Source organism: Bactrocera oleae, chromosome 6, assembly GCF_042242935.1.
Source record: "Bactrocera oleae isolate idBacOlea1 chromosome 6, idBacOlea1, whole genome shotgun sequence".
Lineage (NCBI taxonomy): Eukaryota > Metazoa > Arthropoda > Insecta > Diptera > Tephritidae > Bactrocera > Bactrocera oleae.
Window position 1 is genome coordinate 21,985,300 of NC_091540.1, and position 23,635 is coordinate 22,008,934.

General features: G+C 34.0%; 2 protein-coding genes and 1 long non-coding RNA gene across 6 annotated transcripts in view; 1 reads left to right on the forward strand and 2 right to left on the reverse strand.

Annotated features, from left to right (window-relative positions):
- Prps (phosphoribosyl pyrophosphate synthetase) overlaps positions 1–23,635 on the forward strand; it is a 48,757-nt gene that overhangs the window by 13,432 nt on the left and 11,690 nt on the right. For 2 of the 4 annotated variants that reach the window (XM_036360273.2, XM_036360274.2), the window contains one exon: positions 10,535–10,633. The exons of the other annotated variants lie outside the window; for them this stretch is intronic. In XM_036360273.2, the coding sequence (XP_036216166.1) occupies positions 10,535–10,633 (99 nt within the window). The remainder of the gene's footprint in view (positions 1–10,534; positions 10,634–23,635) is intronic. 4 annotated transcript variants of the gene reach the window in all.
- LOC138857949 (uncharacterized) lies at positions 2,077–2,688 on the reverse strand. Its single transcript, XR_011397181.1, has 2 exons — positions 2,339–2,688; positions 2,077–2,287 (listed from the first exon to the last, which is right to left on the reverse strand). It is a non-coding gene; the product is annotated as an uncharacterized lncRNA (long non-coding RNA).
- On the reverse strand, positions 18,379–19,470 carry LOC106621683 (sperm flagellar protein 1). The gene has a single exon (XM_014240635.3). It carries the CDS (start codon positions 19,344–19,346, stop codon positions 18,633–18,635), a length of 714 nt encoding a protein of 237 aa, XP_014096110.1. The 5' UTR covers positions 19,347–19,470; the 3' UTR covers positions 18,379–18,632.

Genomic DNA, 23,635 nt, shown 5'->3' on the forward strand with positions numbered 1-23,635 from the left:
TGAGGCGCCAGCAAAATAATTATCCATAAGCAGGAGCATGGAGGTTGAAGCATAATAATCTTCTATACAATACTTCAATCCCCTGCCTTATAACTTGATTAAAAGTTGAGATATCTTTATGAAACTTGGTACACATGTTTCTTGGTACCGTAAGACGGTTGGTATTGCAGATAGATGTAATCGGACCACTGCTACGAAATTAATCAAAAACCAATAAATTGGCATAACTAAGTTTCACAATAAGATACAAAACTGTTATTTAGTATACAAGATCACACTAAAGAGGGGCATGTGCAGTTTAAAATTTTTTACAAATTGGGCGTGATCCCGGCCATTAATAGGTTTAATGCGCGTATCTCTTAAACCGCTAAAGCTATAATTAAAAATTCACTGAGAGCAAATGTTTTTAGCACCTCTATCGACAGTGTGAAAATGGGTGACCCATATAACGGTACTGTTAAAAACTACTAAAAGCGCGATAAAGCAAGCACTGAACGCGTCAGAGACATTAAGTTTTATCTCTGGGATGGTATGAGATGACTTTATATGAACCGCGTTCAAAATTGAGCAGTGGGCGTTGCACCGCCTACTTTTAGGTGAAAACCCATATCTTGGGATCTGCATAATCGATTTTAACCAAATTCGTTACATAATCTTCTTCTCATATTTCTATGTTATAGTGCGAAAATGGGATTACAACCACGCCTTTTTCCCATATAACACCTTTTAAATTCCATCTGATTCTTTCACTTTCCACTATGCAAATCAAGCAAAATATATAAAGAAATTTCAAACGAGTATACCGTTTGATTTTGCGAGAGTATAAAATGTTCGGTTACATCCGAACTTAGCCCTTCCTTACTTGTTTGAAGATATATTTTCTCTTTAGAAGATGGACACCATCTTCGATGTGTTTTTAGTAAGAGATTTTTTCTTTCTAACGCCACATAGCGCAATCCTATCTCACTTATCCAACGCTAGATATAGACTTCTAAAGCCAGTTATGGAAAAAAATGGATTTCTTTTTGTCAGTCTTTATGTTACCTAATAAATTAACAAATTAAGTAGCGATGTTGCAGCCCTTCAGCGTATAAAACATAGTGTCCATTTCGGTAGAGCCAACTGTGTGACCTTAAATAGTTCCTCGATTTTGAAATTTCTGCATGCTATAAGAGGGTTAACAATAATCACTCGCCTGTGATATGTGGATATCCTGTCATAATTTTGATATGCTGTCGACCAACAGTAACTATACTCGGTGGTGTTATTATATACACGCTCTCAGATGGTTGGTACTGGTTCTGAGCAGAATCGGCTACTCACCCTAACTATTCCAAAGTATTGGCATACAAAATCACAGCGTAAAGTGGCATATTTGGCTTAAAAAGTTTTGAAAATTGGGCGTGGCCAGCTTTAATGACAAATTTCTAAAATTATATCAATTAAATTTTTTCTTTTTAAGCTACGTCAGGTAAAAATCACGTCCATCTCCCATGTAACGGTTATATTCGAAACTATTAAAAGTACAAAATTGTAAAATATCCCATCTTTGCGAGAAATGTAACATTATTTTCCTCTAAAATTTTTAATAGATTCAAGAATTCATTAATATACCGTATGTAAGTTAGGAAAAAAATACATAGCTCTTAAGATGTGATCCAATCTCACTTATACTGCTGCTCAATTGATTAGGTTCGTCGTTGTCAAAGTAGGAACTAGGTTATTGTTACTTAGTCAACATTCAGAATTTCATATTAATATTTTTATATCATTCTAAAAATGTATATGGGTCATTCCATCGAAAATTTATATAAACATTTTTTTTCGTGTTCTTTGAGGCAACATAGTGGACACGTATTTTTTATTTCGACTCAATATAAAAAATTTGGAGTTATGAATTTTCAAAATTTTGAAAAAAGTAACTTTAAACATTTGCTTATACAAAGTATTTCTATAAAAGAATAACTAGCCAGCCTCTTCTTTACGATTTTTTCTTTGCGTTCCAATGAGATGAATGTTAAATTTCTTCGACTTTTATTTTTAACTATAAACAAAAAGTACGGTATAAACAAATAGTTTTTTTTTTCAATTTGGAACTATTTTTATTTAGTTTTTTAATGAAAAGTATACTTGTACATAACATTCAAAAGCAAACGTAGGAGACCCAATAATATATATATAGTTATCAATGTTCATCGTGACTAGCTGAGCCGATTTAGCCGGATAAGCCCCTTCAGTATGTCTGTATATACGCGAACAAGTGCCGCTGTTATATCCATCTGAAATTCTGCACACTCGGATTACTATAACATATAACATAGATGCCATACCAACTGACCGATCAAAATCAAGTTCTTTTAAGGAATTTGTGAAGGGTATTAAGTATTAATCCTTTCGGACGTTTTTACACATACATATGTAAGTACTACATTAGAAATTTTGTAAAGTTATTTCAACATCGCCATCTATTCCGCTTAATTATCTTTCTATTTTTTATTTTACCATTGGGTTTTGTATTTCGATTAGAATTCTTTAAAGAGCACCGTTTTTGTTACTCGAAATACACATAATAAGAATTTTGAAATATATGCGGTCCATATAAAAATGAAATACTGACAATATACCAACCTGAATTTTGACGGTTTTATATTTGATGTACTATATACGGTATTCCTAAAAACTAAAACATTTATTTACTTTGAATAGCTAAAAATAAATGAAAAAAGAGTATTAAACAAATACGTACATATGTAGAAACTAAATACGTAATCTCTAGCTAGTTTATTTATTCGTTTATTTTGCTATCTGCCCTAAAGGTCACATGAGAGATTAAGAGCGATTATTATCACATAATCAATTACGTACCATGTATCAGATTTCTTTGAATACATTAGCATTCTAGGAACGATCCGTATTACAATTTTGGTCAATTTGCTATAAATTATTGTATTAATAATTGATCAGTTCGACAGATTTTTTGATAAAAGTCTCGTAAAGACAGTCGGAGGTTCGAAATTGCGTAGTTTTAGGTGATCCCTATTAAAAAACTTCCATAATTTAAATCACCAGCATCAACTGAACTAACACCCTACTGCGGAAATCTAGTGGATTATAGTTGTCGGAATGCCTTCGGTGGGTACTGAAACAGAAATGTTATTTGCGGTATGGAAAAGAAGTGAAATGTTTTGACGTTCATTACAATTAGAAGTCGTTTTATTTAGTAGAATAGAATTAATTATGTACGTCGTGAAATTACTTAATTTCTGTGTGTTGACTCAGTTTTTCAAGTTAAGTAATATTAGCAATTTTAAAAAATTAACCATTAATTGATGAGAATGCAGCATTTATATCAATTATTCGAATTATAAATATTATTTTATTTTTGTATCAATAGACAATGTAAATATTTAAAAATGGTTTTACTACAAATAAGTGCTAAAGTAAATAAAACTTTTTTGAAGATCAATTGTAAATTGCTCAGTTCGAATAAAGGATACATATTTAAGATAATTAATCTATTAAAACTCTAAAATTCGCAAAATAATGTAGACAACTGCTTTCGACTAGTTTTCTGATTTTGATATATCCACCTACTATAATGAGGTTTGAAATTATTCGATAATATACACAAAATGACTAAATAGTCTGCGGTAGGTAGACTCGATGGGTAAGGTCTTTAAATAATTTATTTTGTATTTTATTATTTTAATTTTTAACTGAATGCATAATATTTCAAGAATATTGTGTCAAAATTTCAAAGCGATTAGAACAAAATTGGTAAGGTTAGTGTGCCCTTCATAATAAATGCTTTTGCACCTTTTGAAGTTTTGAATACTATTTCTGTACATAATTTAATTATTAAAAATTTTTATTTTACAACAACAAATTAGACGATTTTCGTCGAAGGAGTTTTTCCTTCTAAATGTTCTACAAAATTAAATATTGAATGAACCATGATTTTTTGATTTCGGATGATCCAGCACCAGAGAACGTATATCATAGAGAAGGTTCAATTGCGGACCAGCGTGTGAATTGTCAAAACCTAACAAGATTCTATTATTGGATTTCACCTCAGCTAGCTCGGAAGTAGAAATTTTAACAGTGGCGGGTGAACAGAGCTGAGCATTCAATGAAAATGATGCTCAAATACTTGCTTTGATATTACAGCTGCATGTTAACCTTTTGGCTTATATTTTTATACGTTTATATGCAATCATATTTATTGATATGAATTTGTTTATGCGAATTTTTATGAATGCATGCAAAACTAATAAGATCTATTAAATGATGTATTTTCAAAATATTATATATAGTCAATTTGGAAATTTAATGATTTTTATTAAGTTTTTTCATAGTGTACTTTCCTAATAAATATTTTGTATTATAATAATAGAGATTAAATTTATTACAATATATGTATGTATATGTACATATGTACATCTTTTATCAAATTAATCTTATATAGTCATATGTACGCATTGACAAATTCAAATCACGATTTTATCACTTACCAATACACTATATGTGCGCGCATTGACTTATATGTACACACATATACAAGTATGTATATATGACATTGCCGAACAAATAATGCATACATCACCCGCAAAAACTATAAACATTGTTATACAAAAAAAACAATCCTCACAAGCCAATATGTCAGTCAAATAGCCGAAGCCCACATTTATAGTAAATTACACAACAACAACATTTTCATTTATGAACTTAGGTGTACTTTTAACAAGCAACCTCGCTTCATTCATAAAAACAGATACCCTCACATCTCCCCGAGCGTGCATTTGCCAACGAGCGTCTTTTCGCGACGATGGCAAAAGCTAAAATCATAAATTGAACAAATTTCTGATGTTCTTTCGAGAAGGGGAAAGTTGCAACCCCGCAAACCCACAAACACAGAAAAAATTGACAAAACTGGCAACAAAGCTTTTGTCGATTTAAAATATTTCACAATTCTAAAATATTTTTCCGTTGCTCGCAAAAATCTGCGTCGTTATGTATGCATGCTCATACATAAACATACATATTTACTATGGTTTGTCGGCAAAGCTGTTAGAGCGGCAAGAGAAGCGATGACAATCGGCGGCCGTTCGTTATTTTTTTTCGCCATAGCTCGGATTTTCTAACAATCTTCAATTTTTCGACACATTGACTCTTTGACATAAAAACAAAAGCACGAGCTTCGCTATTGGTTGTCCGCAGTGGCGGATCCATGGGAGGAATAAATAATTGTTCAGTAATTTTTGACGAAAAATTTATATAGTTATAAGATCGATTCACAGAGTCCGCTACTATCATAAAACCAGAGCGCGGCCAATAATTCTAATTCAAATTCAGAAGAATATATAAAGTAATATGAATATTAAAAATATGTTGGAAGGAAGTTATTCCCTCCAGGAACAAATTCTGTATTTGCCACTGGTTGTTCCTGACAACGGAGATTTCGCATGAAACAATGAGTGTACATATTTACATACATATATTGGATGTAGACAAATTAACAATTATAATGCGTACTTTCATATTTGTTTACACGCATACATAATTATACATATATATATGTATATGAATATTTGCGACCGCTTGGTCTTTTCTTATGGGGTTATGTTAAGCAAGAGGTGTACAAAATCAAACCTGGAAATCTGACTGAACTGAAGCAGTCCATTAAATAGATAATTGAGGCAATCTCGACTTTAACTCTTCAACCCGCAATAATTTTCTAATTAGGTGTCGCATATGCGTGGCTGAGCATGGAGGAATAATTAATTGTATAAAATAAAATAAAATTTTCTATACAATAAAAAAAAAAATGTAATGCATTGATTAAAAAAAGTTATTACGGTTTAGTTTTGTAGCACGATTCGTGAGCCGCCCTGTATATACAGAATATCTTAAAATTATATGCAAAGTCGTTTGCGCATTGTAAATATACGAATCTGTAAGCGTACATTTCTTAATTAAGCATTACTTTTCTCATTTAACATTCAAAATGCTCAATTCTGCTATTTTGCGCCCGCAGGGGTAAAATTCTGGTGAAAATAGCTTATAATTTGTTTGTGGTGAAATCCGCTTATGTTGGCGAGTAATCCTCCGTCAAGCGGACCATTTTGACAATGAACACATGAACCATCTCTATGATATACGTTCTCTGCCAGCACCAAATTATGAGGTGAACCGCAAAACCTACTTTTTCCGAAGCACGTTCAAATAATTGTTGCTAGTGCCATCTTATTTTTATACTTCTTCGTGAAAATTTGACACAACATTCTTTGAATGTCATGCATGGTTTTAATAAAGAGATTTTACCTGTGTTGTTACGAAAAAATCACAAAAACATGCGTGTTTTTGCACGAATTAACATTGCCTCCACTAAAGCGAAATTCGAGCATCCAGTGTTTAAAGGAAAACAATTAAATTGATGAAAGTTAAACATTGTGGAGCTTGAGGAGAAAAGATGGCTTGTTAAGTCGTGTATCCTCAATTAGTACAAATATCATTATAGCGGAAAGATTAGAAACTGAAAAAAATCAAAGTCGGTAAAGACGGGTTCTTTAAGAAATGACGATAGGATGATTATAGGGGGGTTGGGGGGGTGTCTAAAATCTGAAAAAATCGATGACGTAATTTATGGACGGCCCCTTGACCTCTTTAATGATGTCTCTTGAATGTTAAATTCTGAGGCCTTTTTCGTGTCGTTTCAAAGTGTGCGGGAAAAATCGAGCACAAACCTTTATAAGGCCCAAATTTTCTGTCAAAATACGATAAATCGACGCTGCGGATATTGATAATTCCGATTCCATATATTTAAGCGATGATTTCGGCTCTGTTTTTAATGAATTCACCCACAATTTCCGTGTTTTTTTCGTTCACAACATCTTTTGGCCGGCCCGAACGTTCGTCGTCTTCCAAGTCCTCCCGTCCCTCTTGAAAAAGTTTAAACCACTCGTGAATACGGCTACGGGATAGACAATCATCGCCATAAACTTGTTTCATCATTTGAGGAGTTTTGGTAAAAGTTTTACCAAGTTTAAAACAAAACTTAATGTTGGCTCTTTGTTCGATGCTCATTTTCTGACCGACACTACAAATGTAATGTCACATGTAGCGCGATATCTCAGCTGTTATATAAATTTTATACGACAACACTGAAGAATACACAATTGAGGTATAACAATTTCTGACAGATGGCGCCACTAGAAGCCGCGTTGTTTAAAAAGTCCTGGAACTTTTGAATTGTACCTTGTACATATAAAGAAAATTCTGGCCACGACTTTAAAATAATGCAACTTTTGAAAAAACTCGAATTCGAAAGTTTCTTTTGAGGGGATATTCTTAAATATGAAAAAAGATTTTTTTTTCTTAATTTATAGACTAAAATACATTATTTGTTTTCTTTTTCCAACAAATCTAATATATGATTTTGTGAAGCCTGAATTGTATTTGGCAGTTGTTCAGCTATATTTATTCAAAATTTTAAAATCTGATTTGCTTGAATTTTGTTTTGTAGAATTAATTTTATCGAATCAGCTGATATGACCTATCTTATGAGAGCACAATGTAAATCCACCGCTTCTACAGACCGTTCGGTAAGATATCCGCTATTATTTTTTGGATTTTTCCCGTAGAAACGAGTGAGCTGTGAGTGAGAGGGCAATCTCTTTCAACGCAGGGTTGCCTGTCTCAATATTTTGTAGTAAATAAAAAATAAACTTGAATATATTGGAAATATTTTTAAAATAACCAAAAATCAGAGTAGAATATATTTATTTATAAATAGGTAGATTATTTTTAATAGTTGGACTTTAGTTTTGAGTTTTTACATTATGAAAAATTATAACTAAAAAACTATATGTGTGAAAAATCGCATATGCAACATGAAAACAAAAGAGAACAACTGATTTCTGCGTTGCAACTACGGGCATAACTTTTGCCAAATTTGGTTTGATACGGGCGATAAGTACAGAAGGGAGGAATGTCAGTGACTGTTTGAGGTATAAAACTGCTATTACAGTTTCCAACTTTCCTCAGTTGAATTTAAGTCAAACGAATTCAATTTCAGATTAACCAAACTCTGTTTATACCATTTTGTAGCACCCAAAAGGAAACGTCAGAGACCCTATAAAGTATACGAGTATATATAAATGATCAGCGTAAGGAGATGAGTTGATTTAGCCATGCCATTCCGTCTGTCTGTATATATACGAACTAGTCCTTCAGTTTTTAAGATATCGATCTAAAATTTTGGACACGTCCTATTCTCACTAAGAAGCTGCACATTTGTCGGACCACCATAGCATTTAGCTGCCATATAAACTGAACGATTTGAATTAAGTTCTTGTATGGATAGATTTTTCATTTGACAATTTGGCACGGATTATTGCCCAAGACAAAGGAACCATCTCCGAAAAAATTGTTAAGATCGGATCACTATAAATATAGCTGCCATCCAAACTGAACAATGGCAATTAAGTGCTTGTATGGAAAGCATTTTTCATTTGACGAAATATCTTTGAAATTTGGCATGGATTATTGTCTAAGGCAGTGGTGTAATCTCCGAAGAAATTGTTCACATCGAGTCACTATAGCATAGCTGTCATACAAACTGACCGATCAAAATCAAGTTCTTGTAAGGAATATTTTGTATTTGTGAAGGGTATGTTAGCTTCAGTGCAACCGAAGTTAAAGTTTTTTCCTGTTACTTCTGATCTTGCATAACGGAAACAAATGTCTCGGTTGTGTAATGTAAATAGGGTAGCTGATTTACCTTCATTACTTCCAATTGATGTTGATAACTGTACATCTCTTTATCACTGTTATAAATTGTGACCCTAAAGCAACTGCCTTATTTTTTTACAAAGTTTACGCTTGGAAGAGTCAGAAAGGTATTCCATTTTTCTTCGCGGGTTAGAATATAAATGCTTGCAAAATGACGAAATATGAAAAAAGTCAAACAATAAATATTGCTACAGAAACCAGTAGGCTGGTACGCTTCGTTCGCACGATAGTCGTATGTGCAATCTATTATTTCTAAACTTCAGGTATCAAGACACACAATAAAGACGCTGAAATTGATCCTGTTTCGATGAAAAAATGAGCGCGTGTCAGAAATGTTTGAGGAGGTGTTGTTGTTAAAAAGGCTTAAGGTTTTAAGAGGACGATGTGGTTTTAAGTTATATATTCATAAATCAAATAAGTATGGTATAAAAATATACCCGCTGTGCGACGCTTAGATGTTTTATACTGGGAATATGGTAGTTTATGTAGATCAATAGCTCATTGGACCTTATCAATAGCTCATTGGCTGACACATCATCTTTGGTAGTAGTGACTCGACTACATCACACTGGTCGGAACCTTACATGTGATAAATTCTTTACTACCATTTCACTTGCTAAATTTTGTTGGATGATAAAATATAGCACTGATCAGCAACAGATCATATAACACCCATCAGAACCTGAAATAATGATGGATTACGACGGCTGCTTTGACATGATAGATAAAATGTGTAAAGCCTGTGCAAGAGCCACTAAGCGGTGGCTCCTTGCTTTTCTTTATAGTATAACAAATGTGGCGGAAAAAAAATTATTTTTTTTAAGTTTAAAAAAGTCGACGATTGGAACAGCTCTCTTATGATTTGATCAAACCACATATGAGTGTACGAGAGAGAATCGCGGAAATATGGCACATTGGCTCTATAGTTCCTCAAGATGAAATTAGACCAGGTCGCTGCATTTATTGTGGGTGGAAAATAATCGCAAACGAGCTAAAATTGCGTAATGCATACACTCATAAGATGTCAAGGTTGTAACGGAAAGTTCAACGGATTAAAGTTGTAAAATCTATTTTAATTTAATTTTTTTAAGTGTAAATAAAAGAAATCAGAAGAAATCAAATATTATTTTATTTTTACGCATTTTCAAACGCTAGATTTTTTTGGGTTATATTTAACTTAATAGAAGGCTATTGACAAAATGTCGATTTTCTAGCATTTGCATTTTCTCCTCTTAGGAATTATACAATGTACCTTGAGAAAATGGCTTTGAAAATATTATAAACGTTGAATTATTTTTCTAGTTTTTGTCATTGACCTTCTCAGTTTTCTTGCTATTGATGTGTATTTTTGAGTATAACTAAGCACAACAGAAATATATGCAAGTGTTCAACTAGCTGATTAGTTGTTTCCTTTAAAATGTCAAATTATTGTGTTTTGTTGTTGTTTTTTGTAAGTGTTTTCTTTACGCTTGCTTTTTCTTTGTCATTCCGTTAATTTTTAATTTGCTGGTATTACCACAATTCAATCAACTTCGCAGCGAAAAACCAATTTTTTGTAAGTAAAACTTAAACCAGTACTTTAGCAACTAAATATTTTTTAAACTTTTTAATTGTCCAATATTCTGGATCATTACTTTAGTTTCAGTGAAAAAATTTCGAATTGCTTATGAAGTTATTATATATAGTGTTATTCCAAATTTATACTTATGCATTTTATTTTTATATTTTTTTTATCAATAAACAGAGCCGTGCTCCCATATCTGCAAAGCTAGTCGCAAATATGCTATCTGTAGCTGGAGCAGATCATATCATCACCATGGATTTACATGCATCACAAATACAAGTAAGTAAAATATTTGAGTATGCGATATTTGGTTTGGACAACATGTTTAGTAAACCTTTAGTAAGCGCTTTGACTACTGGTTGTTGTTGAAACAAATATACTTATGTATGATGAAAGAGCGAATTAATTTGTCATATTATTCCAAATTTCTTGAGAACTAGTACACTCAATTAGGATTTTTTCAGTGCGTTGACCATAAATGCAAATTATATAGAATTGTTTATATGGAAAATGGTTTAACGTTTTGATGCATAAAGTACTGAGCTGATTTTAACACTAGGTTTACGGGCGTTTGTTATATACCTATCTCTACGAGCATCCGTCAAATTGACGGGTGGATAAAAAATGCGTATTTATTTAAAAAAATTCAATTTATTCAAACTAAATCTGAGTTTGACAATATAAGGCTTCACGTAAAAATAAAATATTAATAATATAAAGGCAACATAATCATATTTATCGAGGACATTTTTTACATACGTATTGAATATCTTTTCTACATTTTCCGCAAACGATATTTTTACAATACATACAGCAATTACTGCTTTTATTTTTATTACAATAGTCCTCTTGGCAACTTTTTCGCACTCCTGCTGTTGAATGTGCCTGATCTGAAACGTCTGAACTGTGACGAATGTTCTCTTTGTTTTCTCCAGCTAATTCATCGGCTTAAGAAAATATAAACTCTTTTCTGGATATTTTTGATCCGGTACACTTTTTGTACAATATCGTTTATCGCTGTCAAATCTAAAATATTATAAAAAAACTTGGAGAGGCCATCGAAAACACCCTGCTTTCACACTATATTTGCGTGCCATCTGGTCCACGACATCGACACCAAACTTTGTTTTATTATAAAATGTAATAGTTTCGGGAACACATTTTCTATTGTTTTCTATCTGTATATTTCTATGCTTGCTGCTTAGAAGAAGGACTTTTACTTTAGGTTTACTTTTATACATATTATGTGTGCAGTCTTCTGATTTATATAAATTTGATGAAAATAGCGGCATTTTGTCTTTTCTTTCTTTCGCTGGTCTTGGTAGTTCTCTCTTGTTCGAGCGGATGGTCCCAATCAAGGTTGTCTTTAGTTGAAGCAATTTTTTGGCCAGCGGGATGCTTGTAAAAAAATTATCGGTAGTGATATTTCTTCCTCGATGTAAATACGGTTCGGCTAATTTCAACGTTACAAACTGGCCCAACGAATTTGAGCATCGAGTGTCATCTTTTCCCAAGTTAGGGAAACCATTCAAAATATATTTTGATTTAACGTCAACCGCTAACCAAAACTTAATGCCAAATTTATTCGGCGTATTTGGCATGTATTGTGTAAATCATCAACGGGCTTTAGTTGGAAACAGTTGTTCATCCACTGTGATATTTTGATGTGGTTTATAACAAGCCTGGCTGTTACTTATAAATTTGTTCCATAGTTCAGAAATGAGTGCAAATTTATCGGCTTGTAACCTTTGAGTCGGTTCGTTCATCAAAATGTATAAACCTCAGAATTTGGATAAATCTATCTCTGGTCATTGTGCCTCGGAAAAAAGAAGGACCCCATTTTTTTTACCACTGACTTTACTTTCAATGATCTAACTTCGTAAGCGCCTCGGGCATATAGTATTGCCAGAAAACTACGTAATTCAGAAACTGTATTTTTCCAGTCGTTCTTCAAAACTCGTTTCGGTGCAATCTTTTATATGTTTCATAATATGGGCGTCAATTATCAATTCAAAAGCACTAGTTACACAACCCGACATAATATTTCTTTTTGCGTAACCAGTAGGCCCTGCGATATCCTTGAATTTAGTATGCACGGACGGCCAACCCATAGATTTCCCTGCTTTCAGTCTCACCCACCGTGTCCCGTCAACTGCAATTTCAATTTCTTCCATTACATCTCGGGATGTACTTGGAATACTCTTCCTCTCATCCTCGGTGTCTGAACTAGAAATAATCCGTGCCCTTTTCTAATTACGACGTATATTGAAGAAGTTTTTCTCTTCACTACCCGAGGATCCTTCCATCTCTGCAGTTTCAGTGGGTTCAGAATTTTCACTATAATCATCACTTTCACCTAATTCAAATTGATCTTCTTCGGAGGGCACCTCAGAACAATCCTCATTGATATTGGTAATTTTGGTCAATTTCTTATTATATCTCGTGTTTTTACTCATGATTGCTAGAAAAGGGTAATTAGTGAAAGTAAAAAATACCTTGCCCAAATCCAATTACCCTATTGTAAATACTTACAATAAGCGGCTCACTACAATAACCAAAACTTTTGCACACTGTCTTCGAAAAATGTTCTTACCACTGTCACTGCAGCAACTATACTGACCCGGGACGTTCCTTAGATATATTTTCAGAGATTATCGCTAACGTCTACTACATTGTTGAGATAATGAGTTGGGGGTCTTAGACCTTTCTTTCAGTTCTATATTTGCTATTGGAGATAAAATTTTACAAGCAAAGCAAATATATAATATATATATATATATATATTGTTTACGTAATCAGCCAACCCGTCAATTTGACGGGTCCCCTAGAGATAGGTGTACGACATATGAATATCAAAAAGTAGAAGGTTTAGAAGAAATGATTAATTTACAATGCAAAACGGTTGAAACCGATTGAGCGGTTTTCAAGATATTTCATTTCAAAGTTTGAATTCCGTCAAATTGACGGGTCCCGTAAACCTAGTGTTAATAATTCTGTTTTATAAAACTTAGATAAAAAAGGAGTGTCACTCTTTTTTAAGCTGGAAAATTATACCCGTTTCTTTCAGGCTTTTGAATAACCCAAAAATAATGTTAGCATAACGCATTTCGGTTAGAAAATGTAGTTTTAAATTAAAATCGAATATATACAAATTCTATATTTCTGTAATATTCTACTAACTGACTGACTGATTCTTATTATATACTTAGTATTGCTTATTTTTTTATACTCGCGCAACCTGTTGCTACAGAGTATAATAGTTTTGTTCACCTAACGGTTGTTTGTATCACCTAAAACTAATCGAGTTAGAAATAAAGATCAGGATGAAGAGACGAGTTGAAATCCGGGTGACTGTCTGTCCGTCCGCTGGGCAAGCTGTAACTTGAGTAAAAATTGAGATATCTTTTTGAAACTTGATACACATGTTTCTGGGTACCGTAAGACGGTTGGTATTGCAGATGGAAAAAATCAAATAAATTGCCATAACAAAGCTCCACAATATGATACAAGACTGTTATTTGGTATACAGGATCACATTAGTGGTGGGCATCTGCAATTTTTTTTTAATAAGTGGGCGTTGCCCCGCCCCCTAATAGGTTTTATGTTACAACAAATATGTAAGAACAAATGTTTTACCTCTATCGACAGTGTGAAAATGGGTAAAATCGGGTAACAACTCCGCCCACTCACCTTATAACGGTACTGTTAAAAACTACTAAAAGCGCGATAAATCGAGCACTAAACACGCCAGAGACATTAATTTTTATCTCTGGTATGAGATGACTTTATAGAAACTGCGTTAAAAATTAGACAGGGGGCGTGGCACCGCTCACTTTCAGGTGAAAACCCATATCTTGGGATCTGCTCAACCAATTTCAACCAAATTCGGTATATAACATTCTTCTCATATGTCTATGTTATAATGCGAAAATGGGAATGAAAATTACAACCACGCCTATTTCCCATATAACATCATTTTAAATTCCATCTGCTTCTTTCACTTTCCACTAGACAAATCAAGCAACAATGATTGTATTGGAATAAAATTGAGTTAGTAATGCGTTTAACGTATGCCACCTTGTGACCAAAAATTGTCTAAATCGAACCAAAACTGTTCAAGCGCCTAGGTGGTGAACCCCAGTGACAGCTGACTTTTTACCGAAAATATCGGTAAATGTGTAAGATATATAATTGAATCGTATAATAAAATATACATATAAATGAAACTCTCGATAGTAGTATGTTTTTGAGTCAAAAATGGGTTGAATCGGATCAATACTTCCTTAAATATAAAATTTTGCCAACACCTGAAGTAATTTCCCGGGCTTTGATCCTTGCAAGTTGCGAGAGTATAAAATGTTCGGTTACATCCGTACGTAGAACTTCCTTACTTGTTTTTTTTTTTTTTTGTATTGCACGCTTTCTAAAACATCTGATAGTACACCTTTGCCCTAATTGTATCGCCTTTACAGGAGAATCCCACCAAACCATTACAGCAGCTGGATGGTGACCACCCTAGGAATAAAATTTTTGCGTAGATATTGTCGTTTTCTTATTAAAACCTTCTTCAACAGTGAACATTTTTTCAAAAAGGATACTTTCATGACCGTTGACCGCGTGCCACTGAAGAAAAATATAAATATAATATATTCCAAAGGATTTGTAAAAGGTTGTTCATAATTTTATACTATCAGAACATGTTTCTACAGATTATAATAGTTTTGTTCACCTAACATTTGATTGAAATACCTAAAACCAATGGTAATAGACATAGAGGTATTTAATATATATAAAGATAAGGCTGACGAGACGAGTTGAATTTCGTGTAATTGTCCGCCCGTCCTGTCGAAAGCTACTAAGAGTTCGATAACTAATTAAATAAATCAGAAGTCAGAAGCATTAAATTTAACATCCTAAATGGTACTGAATGGGCGTGGCGCCACTGTACGTGAAATCCTATATTTCAGAAATTACTCAACGAATTTCAACCAAATTTTGTCCGAAACATTATCCATATGGAGAAATTGGTCTCGACCTTGGTGTAAACCTTATATCCCTAATATACCGCCTTTCGATCCTCTGGTTGATATTTTCCTCATATACCCTTTATATTAAATTTAGCCCCTTTGGTTGAATTTATTGTATATCACATATATCTGATTTGAGTTAATTAGCTTGCTTTTAATAAAAAAAATTTCGGACAAACATAATGTAGCAATGAAACTAAGTGAGTGTGACCAATAATATAAGATAATAATGTGATTGTAATCCATTCGGTTATGCATGTTAAATTCTGACGTCACATTTTTTAATATAAAGTTTTGCAATACCTGAAAACATTTTGCAGCCTTTTATCTTTCCAAATTGCGAGTATAAAATGTGCAGTTGTAACTAACTTAGCTCTTCCTTATCCAGAGAGATGAGATTTCACTTGAAAGTGGGCGGTGCCACGCATATTTTAATTTTTTTTTACATTCGGGTGCAGCCTTTCCGAACCATCATTACTGTACAATTTAAGGCACCTGACTTTTTAAGTGGTTTTTAAAGCAATATATTATCATCACATTTTGCTCATTTTCACATCATTAAATGATGTGTTCGAATGTAACCGAACATTTTTTACTCTCGCAAAGTCAAATGGTGTACCCGTTTGAGATTTTTTAATGGATTGACTGATATTTTCGGTAGAAGGTCAACTATAGGCACTGGCGTCCATATATTCATACCTAGGGCTTCGAACAGTTTTGGTTCGATTTAGACTTTTTTTGGTCACAAGGTGGCATACTTTAATCATTGTTGCTTGATATGCGTAGTGGAAAGTGAAAGAACCAGATGGAATTGAAAATGGTGTTATATGGGAAATAGGCGTGGTTGTAGTCCGATTTCGCCCATTTTCGCACTATATAGAAATATGAAAAGAACGTTATGCACCGAATTTGGTTGAAATCGGTTAAGCAGATCCCAAGATATGGGTTTCACCTAAAAGTTGGCGGTGCCACGCTCACTGACTAATTTTGAACGCGGTTCCTATAAAGTCATCTCATACCATCCCAGAGATAAAATTTAATGTCTCTGGTGTGTTTAGTGCTTGGTTTATCGCATTTATTTAGTATTTTTTAACAGTACCGTTATATGGGGTTACATTGGGCGGGCTTGTCACCCGATTTCACCCATTTTCACAACGTCAATAGAGGTTTTAAAAACATTTGCTTCCAGTGAATTTTGTTATTATAGAATTAGCTAAAATTTTAGCTGCAGATGCCCCTCCCTAATGTGATCCTGTGTACCAAATAACAGTCTTGTATCTTATTGCGGAGCTTAGTTATGGCAATTTATTTGTTTTTGATCAATGGCGTTTTGTGGGCGTTGCAGTGGTCCGATTACGCCCATCTGCAATACCAACCGTCTCACGGTACCAAGAAACGTGTCTACCAAGGTTCATAAAGATATCTCAATTTTTACTCAAGTTAGAGCTTGCACGGACGGACGGACGGACAGACAGTCACCCGGATTTCAACTCGTCTCTTCATCCTGATCATTTATATAAGTATATGTAACCCTATATCTAACTCGATTAGTTTTAGGTGATACCAACAACCGTTAGGTGAACAAAACTATTATAGGTACTTTGTAGCAACAGGTTGCGAGAGTATAAAAATAGAGAGCGGGTCACGCCCACTATCCAAACAATATTAAATTATATATAACGGGTCATAGAAGTAGAGGTACTTTTTTTAATAGCCTTTTCTTGACAGATCACGCTTGGTTCGTGTCAAGCTGTCATGTTATTTTTGGTCAGTATTGTTTAGCATTTCATCATTGAAAGACTTACGCCTAAACAATGTTTAAAAATCGTTCACCTTTATTATGAAAATTCACGTTCTGTAAAGAATGTGTTTCGCTCGCTTCGCACAAGTTATAGTCAACATAACCGGTCTACTGAGCATATTATTCGGAGCACTATCACCCATCATGAGACTCGGCATTCATTATTGGATAACATTCGACCGAATAGACCACGTCCAGCATGCCGTGAAAAAAATATAGCGGCCGTAGCTGAGAGTGTACACGAAGATCGTGGATAGTCGATTTGGCGCCGTTCGTAGCAACTCGGACTGACGTATAAAACGTCTTGGCACATTTTACATCGAGATCTTAAATTGAAAGCGTACAAAATACAATTTGTGCAAGAACTGAAGCCGTTCGATCTTCCCAAACGATATCGCTTCGCTCTATGGGCTCTTGAAAAGTTCCAAGAAGATCCGACTGCAGTGAGGCCCATTTCTGGCTCAACGGGTATGTAAACAAGCAAAATAGCCGCATTTGGGACGAAGAGATTCAAGAGCTGTGAATGTGGGACGGTGGTTCATCGGTCCAAATTTTTTCAAAAATGACGCCGGTGAGACGTTACCGTCAATGGCGACCTCTATCGCGCCATGATAACCGACTATTTGATGCCTGAAATTGAAGTTCGTGATCTCGGCGACATTTGGTTTCAACAAGACGGCGACACTTCCCACACATCGCATAAATCAATTAATTTATGGAGAGAACACTTCGGTGAGCAGATAGTTTCACGCTTTGGGCCGGTCGTGTGATATCACACCGTTAGAATTTTTCCTGTGGGGATATGTAAAGTCGAAAGTCTATGCGGACACTGCCGCTTCCATTCAGGCCTTGGAGCAAAACATCACGCGTGTCATTCGCCAGTTACCAGTCGAAATGCTCGAACGAGTCATCGAAAATTGGATTCAACGGATGGACGAAAGATAAATGATAATAAAAATTCCCTATTAAATTTGAATTTGCTGTGTTTTTTTCTTTAAAAAGTAATGAACCTCGAAATGGATCACCCTTTCGATGGCCCGTGTCTATTTTAATCCTGTCTCAAATTTGGGTTTTGTAGTTTAATTTATGAATTAGTTATAGAACTTTATAACTTTTATTATAATATTGTGGGCGTGCCAATCTCCCGATTTTCCTCATCTAAAAACCACCCTCCTCTGAGTGCCGGGAAACATGTATACCGATTTCATCAAAAATTTTATTCAAGTTATCGTTTGCATCTGATTACGAATAAGATCTATTTATTTAGCTATAGTGTTCTTTTTCCGAATTCTTCACGCAATTGTTAAACCAGTTTTTGAGATGTCATATTTACATAAATATATATGTTTGTATATATGTATATATTTCAACGAGTCTAAGTTATGTATACTTTACATGTCTAATTTCGACAGATCACTAAATGACAGCTGGAATATCAAATTGAAAATATTCAGAAATCAATGTGTTTGCTATTTGTCTCATTTTCGATATTATCAAAATTAAGAAGAGAATTAGGGCTTGAGTTTTCTAAATTATGTTGCTTTATCAAACTTCGCACCGATACTTTTGCGAGTTGTGCACACAATTCTTCTATGCGCTCCGCTTTAAGTTTTAATATGTTTTCTAGGTGAGCAATTTTTTGATTTGCAGCATTCAAATACGAGTCTTTTGCCTGAGATTCACGAACAGCGTTCTCGTAGATCGAATATAAAATCATTTTTTGTGGCACTTGGACGATCGCATCACCAATTTTTTTACTAACATTGACGGCAATAATATCATCGTTTTCCGACCAAGCTTGCTCTTGATCGTCAATTCTATCAGATTGTTTAGCTTTGCTTTGAATTTTTATATCATAAAGCAGCGATTCTATTGCTCCAGGCGTTCCTTTTGCTAATTTTTGTAACATGGAGTTTGTTTGTTGAAGGCCAATTTTTCCAAGAGCTTTAAAATTGAGAGTTTCCCAATTGTTTAACTTTAGTTGAGTGTTGTTTCGTGGAGGATAATTATGCAAATCGATTAACTTGGGATACAATTTTTTCAATAAATTGGCAACAGGAACTGCATCCGAAAACTCTCGGTGCATTTTATTTGGATTAATTTGTTGGTCAACTAGCCATACTTTAAGCTCGCAAAGCTCCTCTTCAGTTAATCTCTTTGGCATATTGAGTTTCGGATAAATAACGCTTTTATTTTTAGAATTTAATTTTTTATAAATATTGCTTTTTGATTTTAATATTTTGTTTGACAATGCTATAAAAGCCTCCTTTTCCCAAATATATTTAATTGAAAAGTGCGTTTAAAATATGTATATACACATCGCAGAAAAAGTCTGCGTTCACTTATGTATTCCTTTGTACTATGAAAAATCGGAAAAAAAGATGATTAAAAGCATTTTTTGCAGTATTTTATTTAGTTGAATAAAAAGTAACTATTTTACAAAATTACGTACCAATAACGTAATTGAATTCAAAATAATTTCACGTAAAAATAAAAAGGTTGTTCAAGCCAAGCAGAAAAAGTCTGCGTTCACTTCAAGAATAAAGGAATAAAAGGCTTCCCATTCTTCTTTAAGCGCGTCCTTAAGCATTTCTTTGCTGGTGATACCACGCTGCCTAATTTTTCGCTCTAGTAGGGTTGAGGTCAGGTGATTGTGGGGGTGTACGAAGTTGTTTTGGAATATTATAGAGCAACCACTGCTTCACAATTTCTGCTGTGTGCTCCGGGTCGTTGTCTTGTTGGAAAATAAATCGCTCACTTAGTCCCAACTTGACTGCACTTTCTTTTAAATATTAAATATATTTTTAAAATATCAAGATTATCGACTCAATGAACTGAAAATTTTCCAACGCTCGAACTTGCCATACACCCCCACATCATAGCACCTCCACCACCATGCTTTATCGTAGGTACGAGATTTTTCTTATACAAGTACAGTGCTGTTCCACTTTTCCTTCAAACAATCTTATGAACTTTTATTCCAAAGATGCAGAACTTACTCTCATCTGAAAAAATAACGCTTTTCCAAAACTCTGGAGGGCTTATGCTCTTTTGCAAAGGCCATCTCTTAAGTCGATTTATTCTCGATATGTTATTGGGTTCTATGGGCTACGTGCCACTCGTGCCAATTGTTTATTACTCTCTGGACTGAGGAGTACTGTCTCCCAACAGTTTTCGCGATTTCTCATGACTTTGGCATTTTGCCACAATCCAACAATGATTTTTCTTTCGCCAATATCTATTTCTTCTCGCTTTTGGTCCATATTAAGAAAAGGAGATTAATTCCTGTGATTATATGTGTTTTAGACGTGTTATTAACCGCGCCAACTATCGTTTATCATTTAAAATACAATTGATCTAAAAAACTTGTACTTTTCATACAACTAACCATCGATATTTGGAGTGAACGCACACTTTTTCTGCTCAACTTACTTAAGTAGCGGTACTAAAATCCCGTTAACTCAGAACGACGCAGCTAAAATTCATAGCCCATACACTCATCGAACAATTGTCTTCAAAATAAGTGAAAAGAAATTAATGAAACTTTTAAGTTGCATATATTTTTTTGGTGAATGCTTAAATACTGTGTACCTTTTAACCTCGTGATTGTAAAATACATGTTGATATATTTGTTTGATATATTTATTATATCACCTATTTCGGGTCGGCATAAGTATACATATCACACGACTTCAGCGGTATGGTTGGATAGAGAAGATTCTCCAAATTAAGAATATATTGCCACTGGAAACCTATAGCTTTCGTGATATTCGCATTTTAAGTTGAAAATTTTACAAATTTTATCTTGCAATTTCTCGATTTATAGTTAATTTTGTTTTTATATAGGGTGGCTCACAATCGCGCTACAAAAAGAAACCGTAATAACTTTTTTTCTGTGTGAGTAATCGACTTACTTTTTTTATTTGACAGGTTATTATTTAAGTTATTTAAAAATGAATGCCTGAGATACCGAAAAGAGGGTTTGAATAGTGCAGCGGTATCATGCTTTGCAGTCCGTCATTTTCGTCCAAAGGGAATTCAACGGGATTTTGGCGGCCCTCCCCCGAGCAGAAGGACCATCATAAGGTTGGTAAATATGTTTGCCGAATCTGGAGGTATCGCAAGAAGACCGTACCATCGAGATCCGTATGTTCGTGTTCAAGAAACAATCGCGGCTGTTGCATCGTCAATTCAGGCAAATCCAAGAGTTTCAACTTGCAACTTATTTACGCAACTTGGAGTTAGCAGACGGTTATTACAACGCATAATTTATGATGACTTAAACCTGTTTCCGTACAAAGTTCAGATACCAAGCCGGTTAAAAAGTAAAATGCTTATATAAAGCAAATATTAAAATAATTGATATAATTAAATATGTAGAAACAATGTAGTGAAGCGTAAGTGAATAATAAGTGCATAATATAAAATAAACTAAAAATCAAAAAATTGCAAGATAAAATTTTATAAGTTTTCGGCGGCTATAATTATATATATATACTTAATCTAGAGAATCTCCTCTATTCAACCATACCCTTTTTAACTGTGAAATCGTGGGATGGTTTACTAAAGTTTCCTCCCTATTTTAACAACATTTTATTACATAATACTCGCAACGGATGCGTTGTTATCACTCTGCATACAATTAACTATTCTATTTACCTGTTTGTAATGGTATATGAAGTTCTAATAAAGAAAGTCCATTACAGTATATTATTGTGTAAAGTTTTGTTAACGAAAATAGAAGTACAAGTGTACCTGTTAATTAAAATGGTAGTGCTTGTCGTTGTTAGTGGCGATAAATCAAAAATTATTAGAAAGTTGCAGTAAGTAAGTAAGGACTTAATAATTTTCTGGGGAAAGTATATAACAGACATAAATGCATATAAAAATATGGTATCATAAATGATAAGCGTGACGAGCTAAGTCGATTTAGCCATGTCCGTCCGTCTCTCCCTCCAGTTTTTGTGATATCGGTCTGAAATCTGCTCATTTGCGGAATCGCCGATATCGGACCACTATAGCATATAGCTGCCTTACAAACTGGGCAAGTTCTTGTAAGGAATGAATTTATAAGAACAAAATTATTGAAAATAGGCCGTTTTTCGCTCTAGGGAACCAATATAATCCCTTAAGGGTTGGATGGAAATAGATTTCGTTTAAGGAAAATCTCATTCACTTGTATTATTTTAAATATTATAGCGAATAGTAAGGTTCGACAAGCTTTCTCTTAAGGTTAGGCGCTGTGCCTCTTCCAAAGGTTTTGGTGACCCGATTTTAACCCCATTGAATTGTGATAGTTTTTGAAAAAAAATTAGTACCCAAAAGTAGGCCAACAGTATTCAGTTGAGAGTGGAACAGAATACCTCTGGTTCATAACCTGGATAACTTAATTCGCTCAGTGATATGTTATCTACGTGTTAGCGTCATTTGACAACTGAAAGGTTATCTACGAACAAAGCAGAAACACAAGATGACGATTTTTTTTTGTGTTTAATGCTGGAAACAGTCACCGACGCAAAAACGTTGTCCGAATCAGCTGATGATAATAATAACCCAACCGACGCGATCGGCGCAATCCGCATACGTGTGGAAGTAGCCGAGTTAGAAAAGGCAAGAGAGTTTTTTAAGTATTGAGATCTAAAACTGCTCAACTACAGAAACAAAAATTTCAACAGCTAAGATTTACAGAAAACAACAAGGGTCTAAACTGCCTCGAAAAGCGAACCGGGATATTAAATTTAATTTAGTAGACAGTAGAAAAGAACTGCAAACTGTTCCATTCAAGAATACTACATATAACAAGCAGTTCCCTACGACTAGCAATTGTAGGTAGATTTATAAGTTTTAAACGACTAGCGTATGGAGGCAGACTTAAACTATAATCGGAAATGCCCTAAGGCGAAAAGTAAAAATTGTTTTTGAACAGACTTTAACTTGTAAAAATGGATTTCGTAGCTAGGGTTCCATGTGAACCAGTTTTTTTACTGTTTAAAGGCTCGAGTTTTTCTGTTTTTCAATATATATTATATATTCACTAAAATTGGATTTTTCCCGTAGAAACGAGTCAGATATTTTGTAGTAATTACTTTTGTTAAACGTCGGTAACTGTTACCAGTATAACTCACTGACACAGTACTCACAATCACAGTAAGAACACCATCGACACTGTTATCATCAAACGCGTTATTATTAAATTATTTAAAAAGCCACACTATGATTAATGTTGTTAACGACGTTGCCCGTAAATTTAGTAGATTTAATAATATTTAAAATTTTTGAGAGTTTTGAGATGTTAAAATTTAGATGCCCAGTAAAAGTTGTATATACGATATTCCGATGATGATTAAGATGTACGTCTTCCGCAAACATACTTTTTACATTTTTGACAAATATTATTTGTTTTGATAATGTGACAAGGTTAGGTTAGGTTAGAAGGTCGATCCTAAGAAGGAT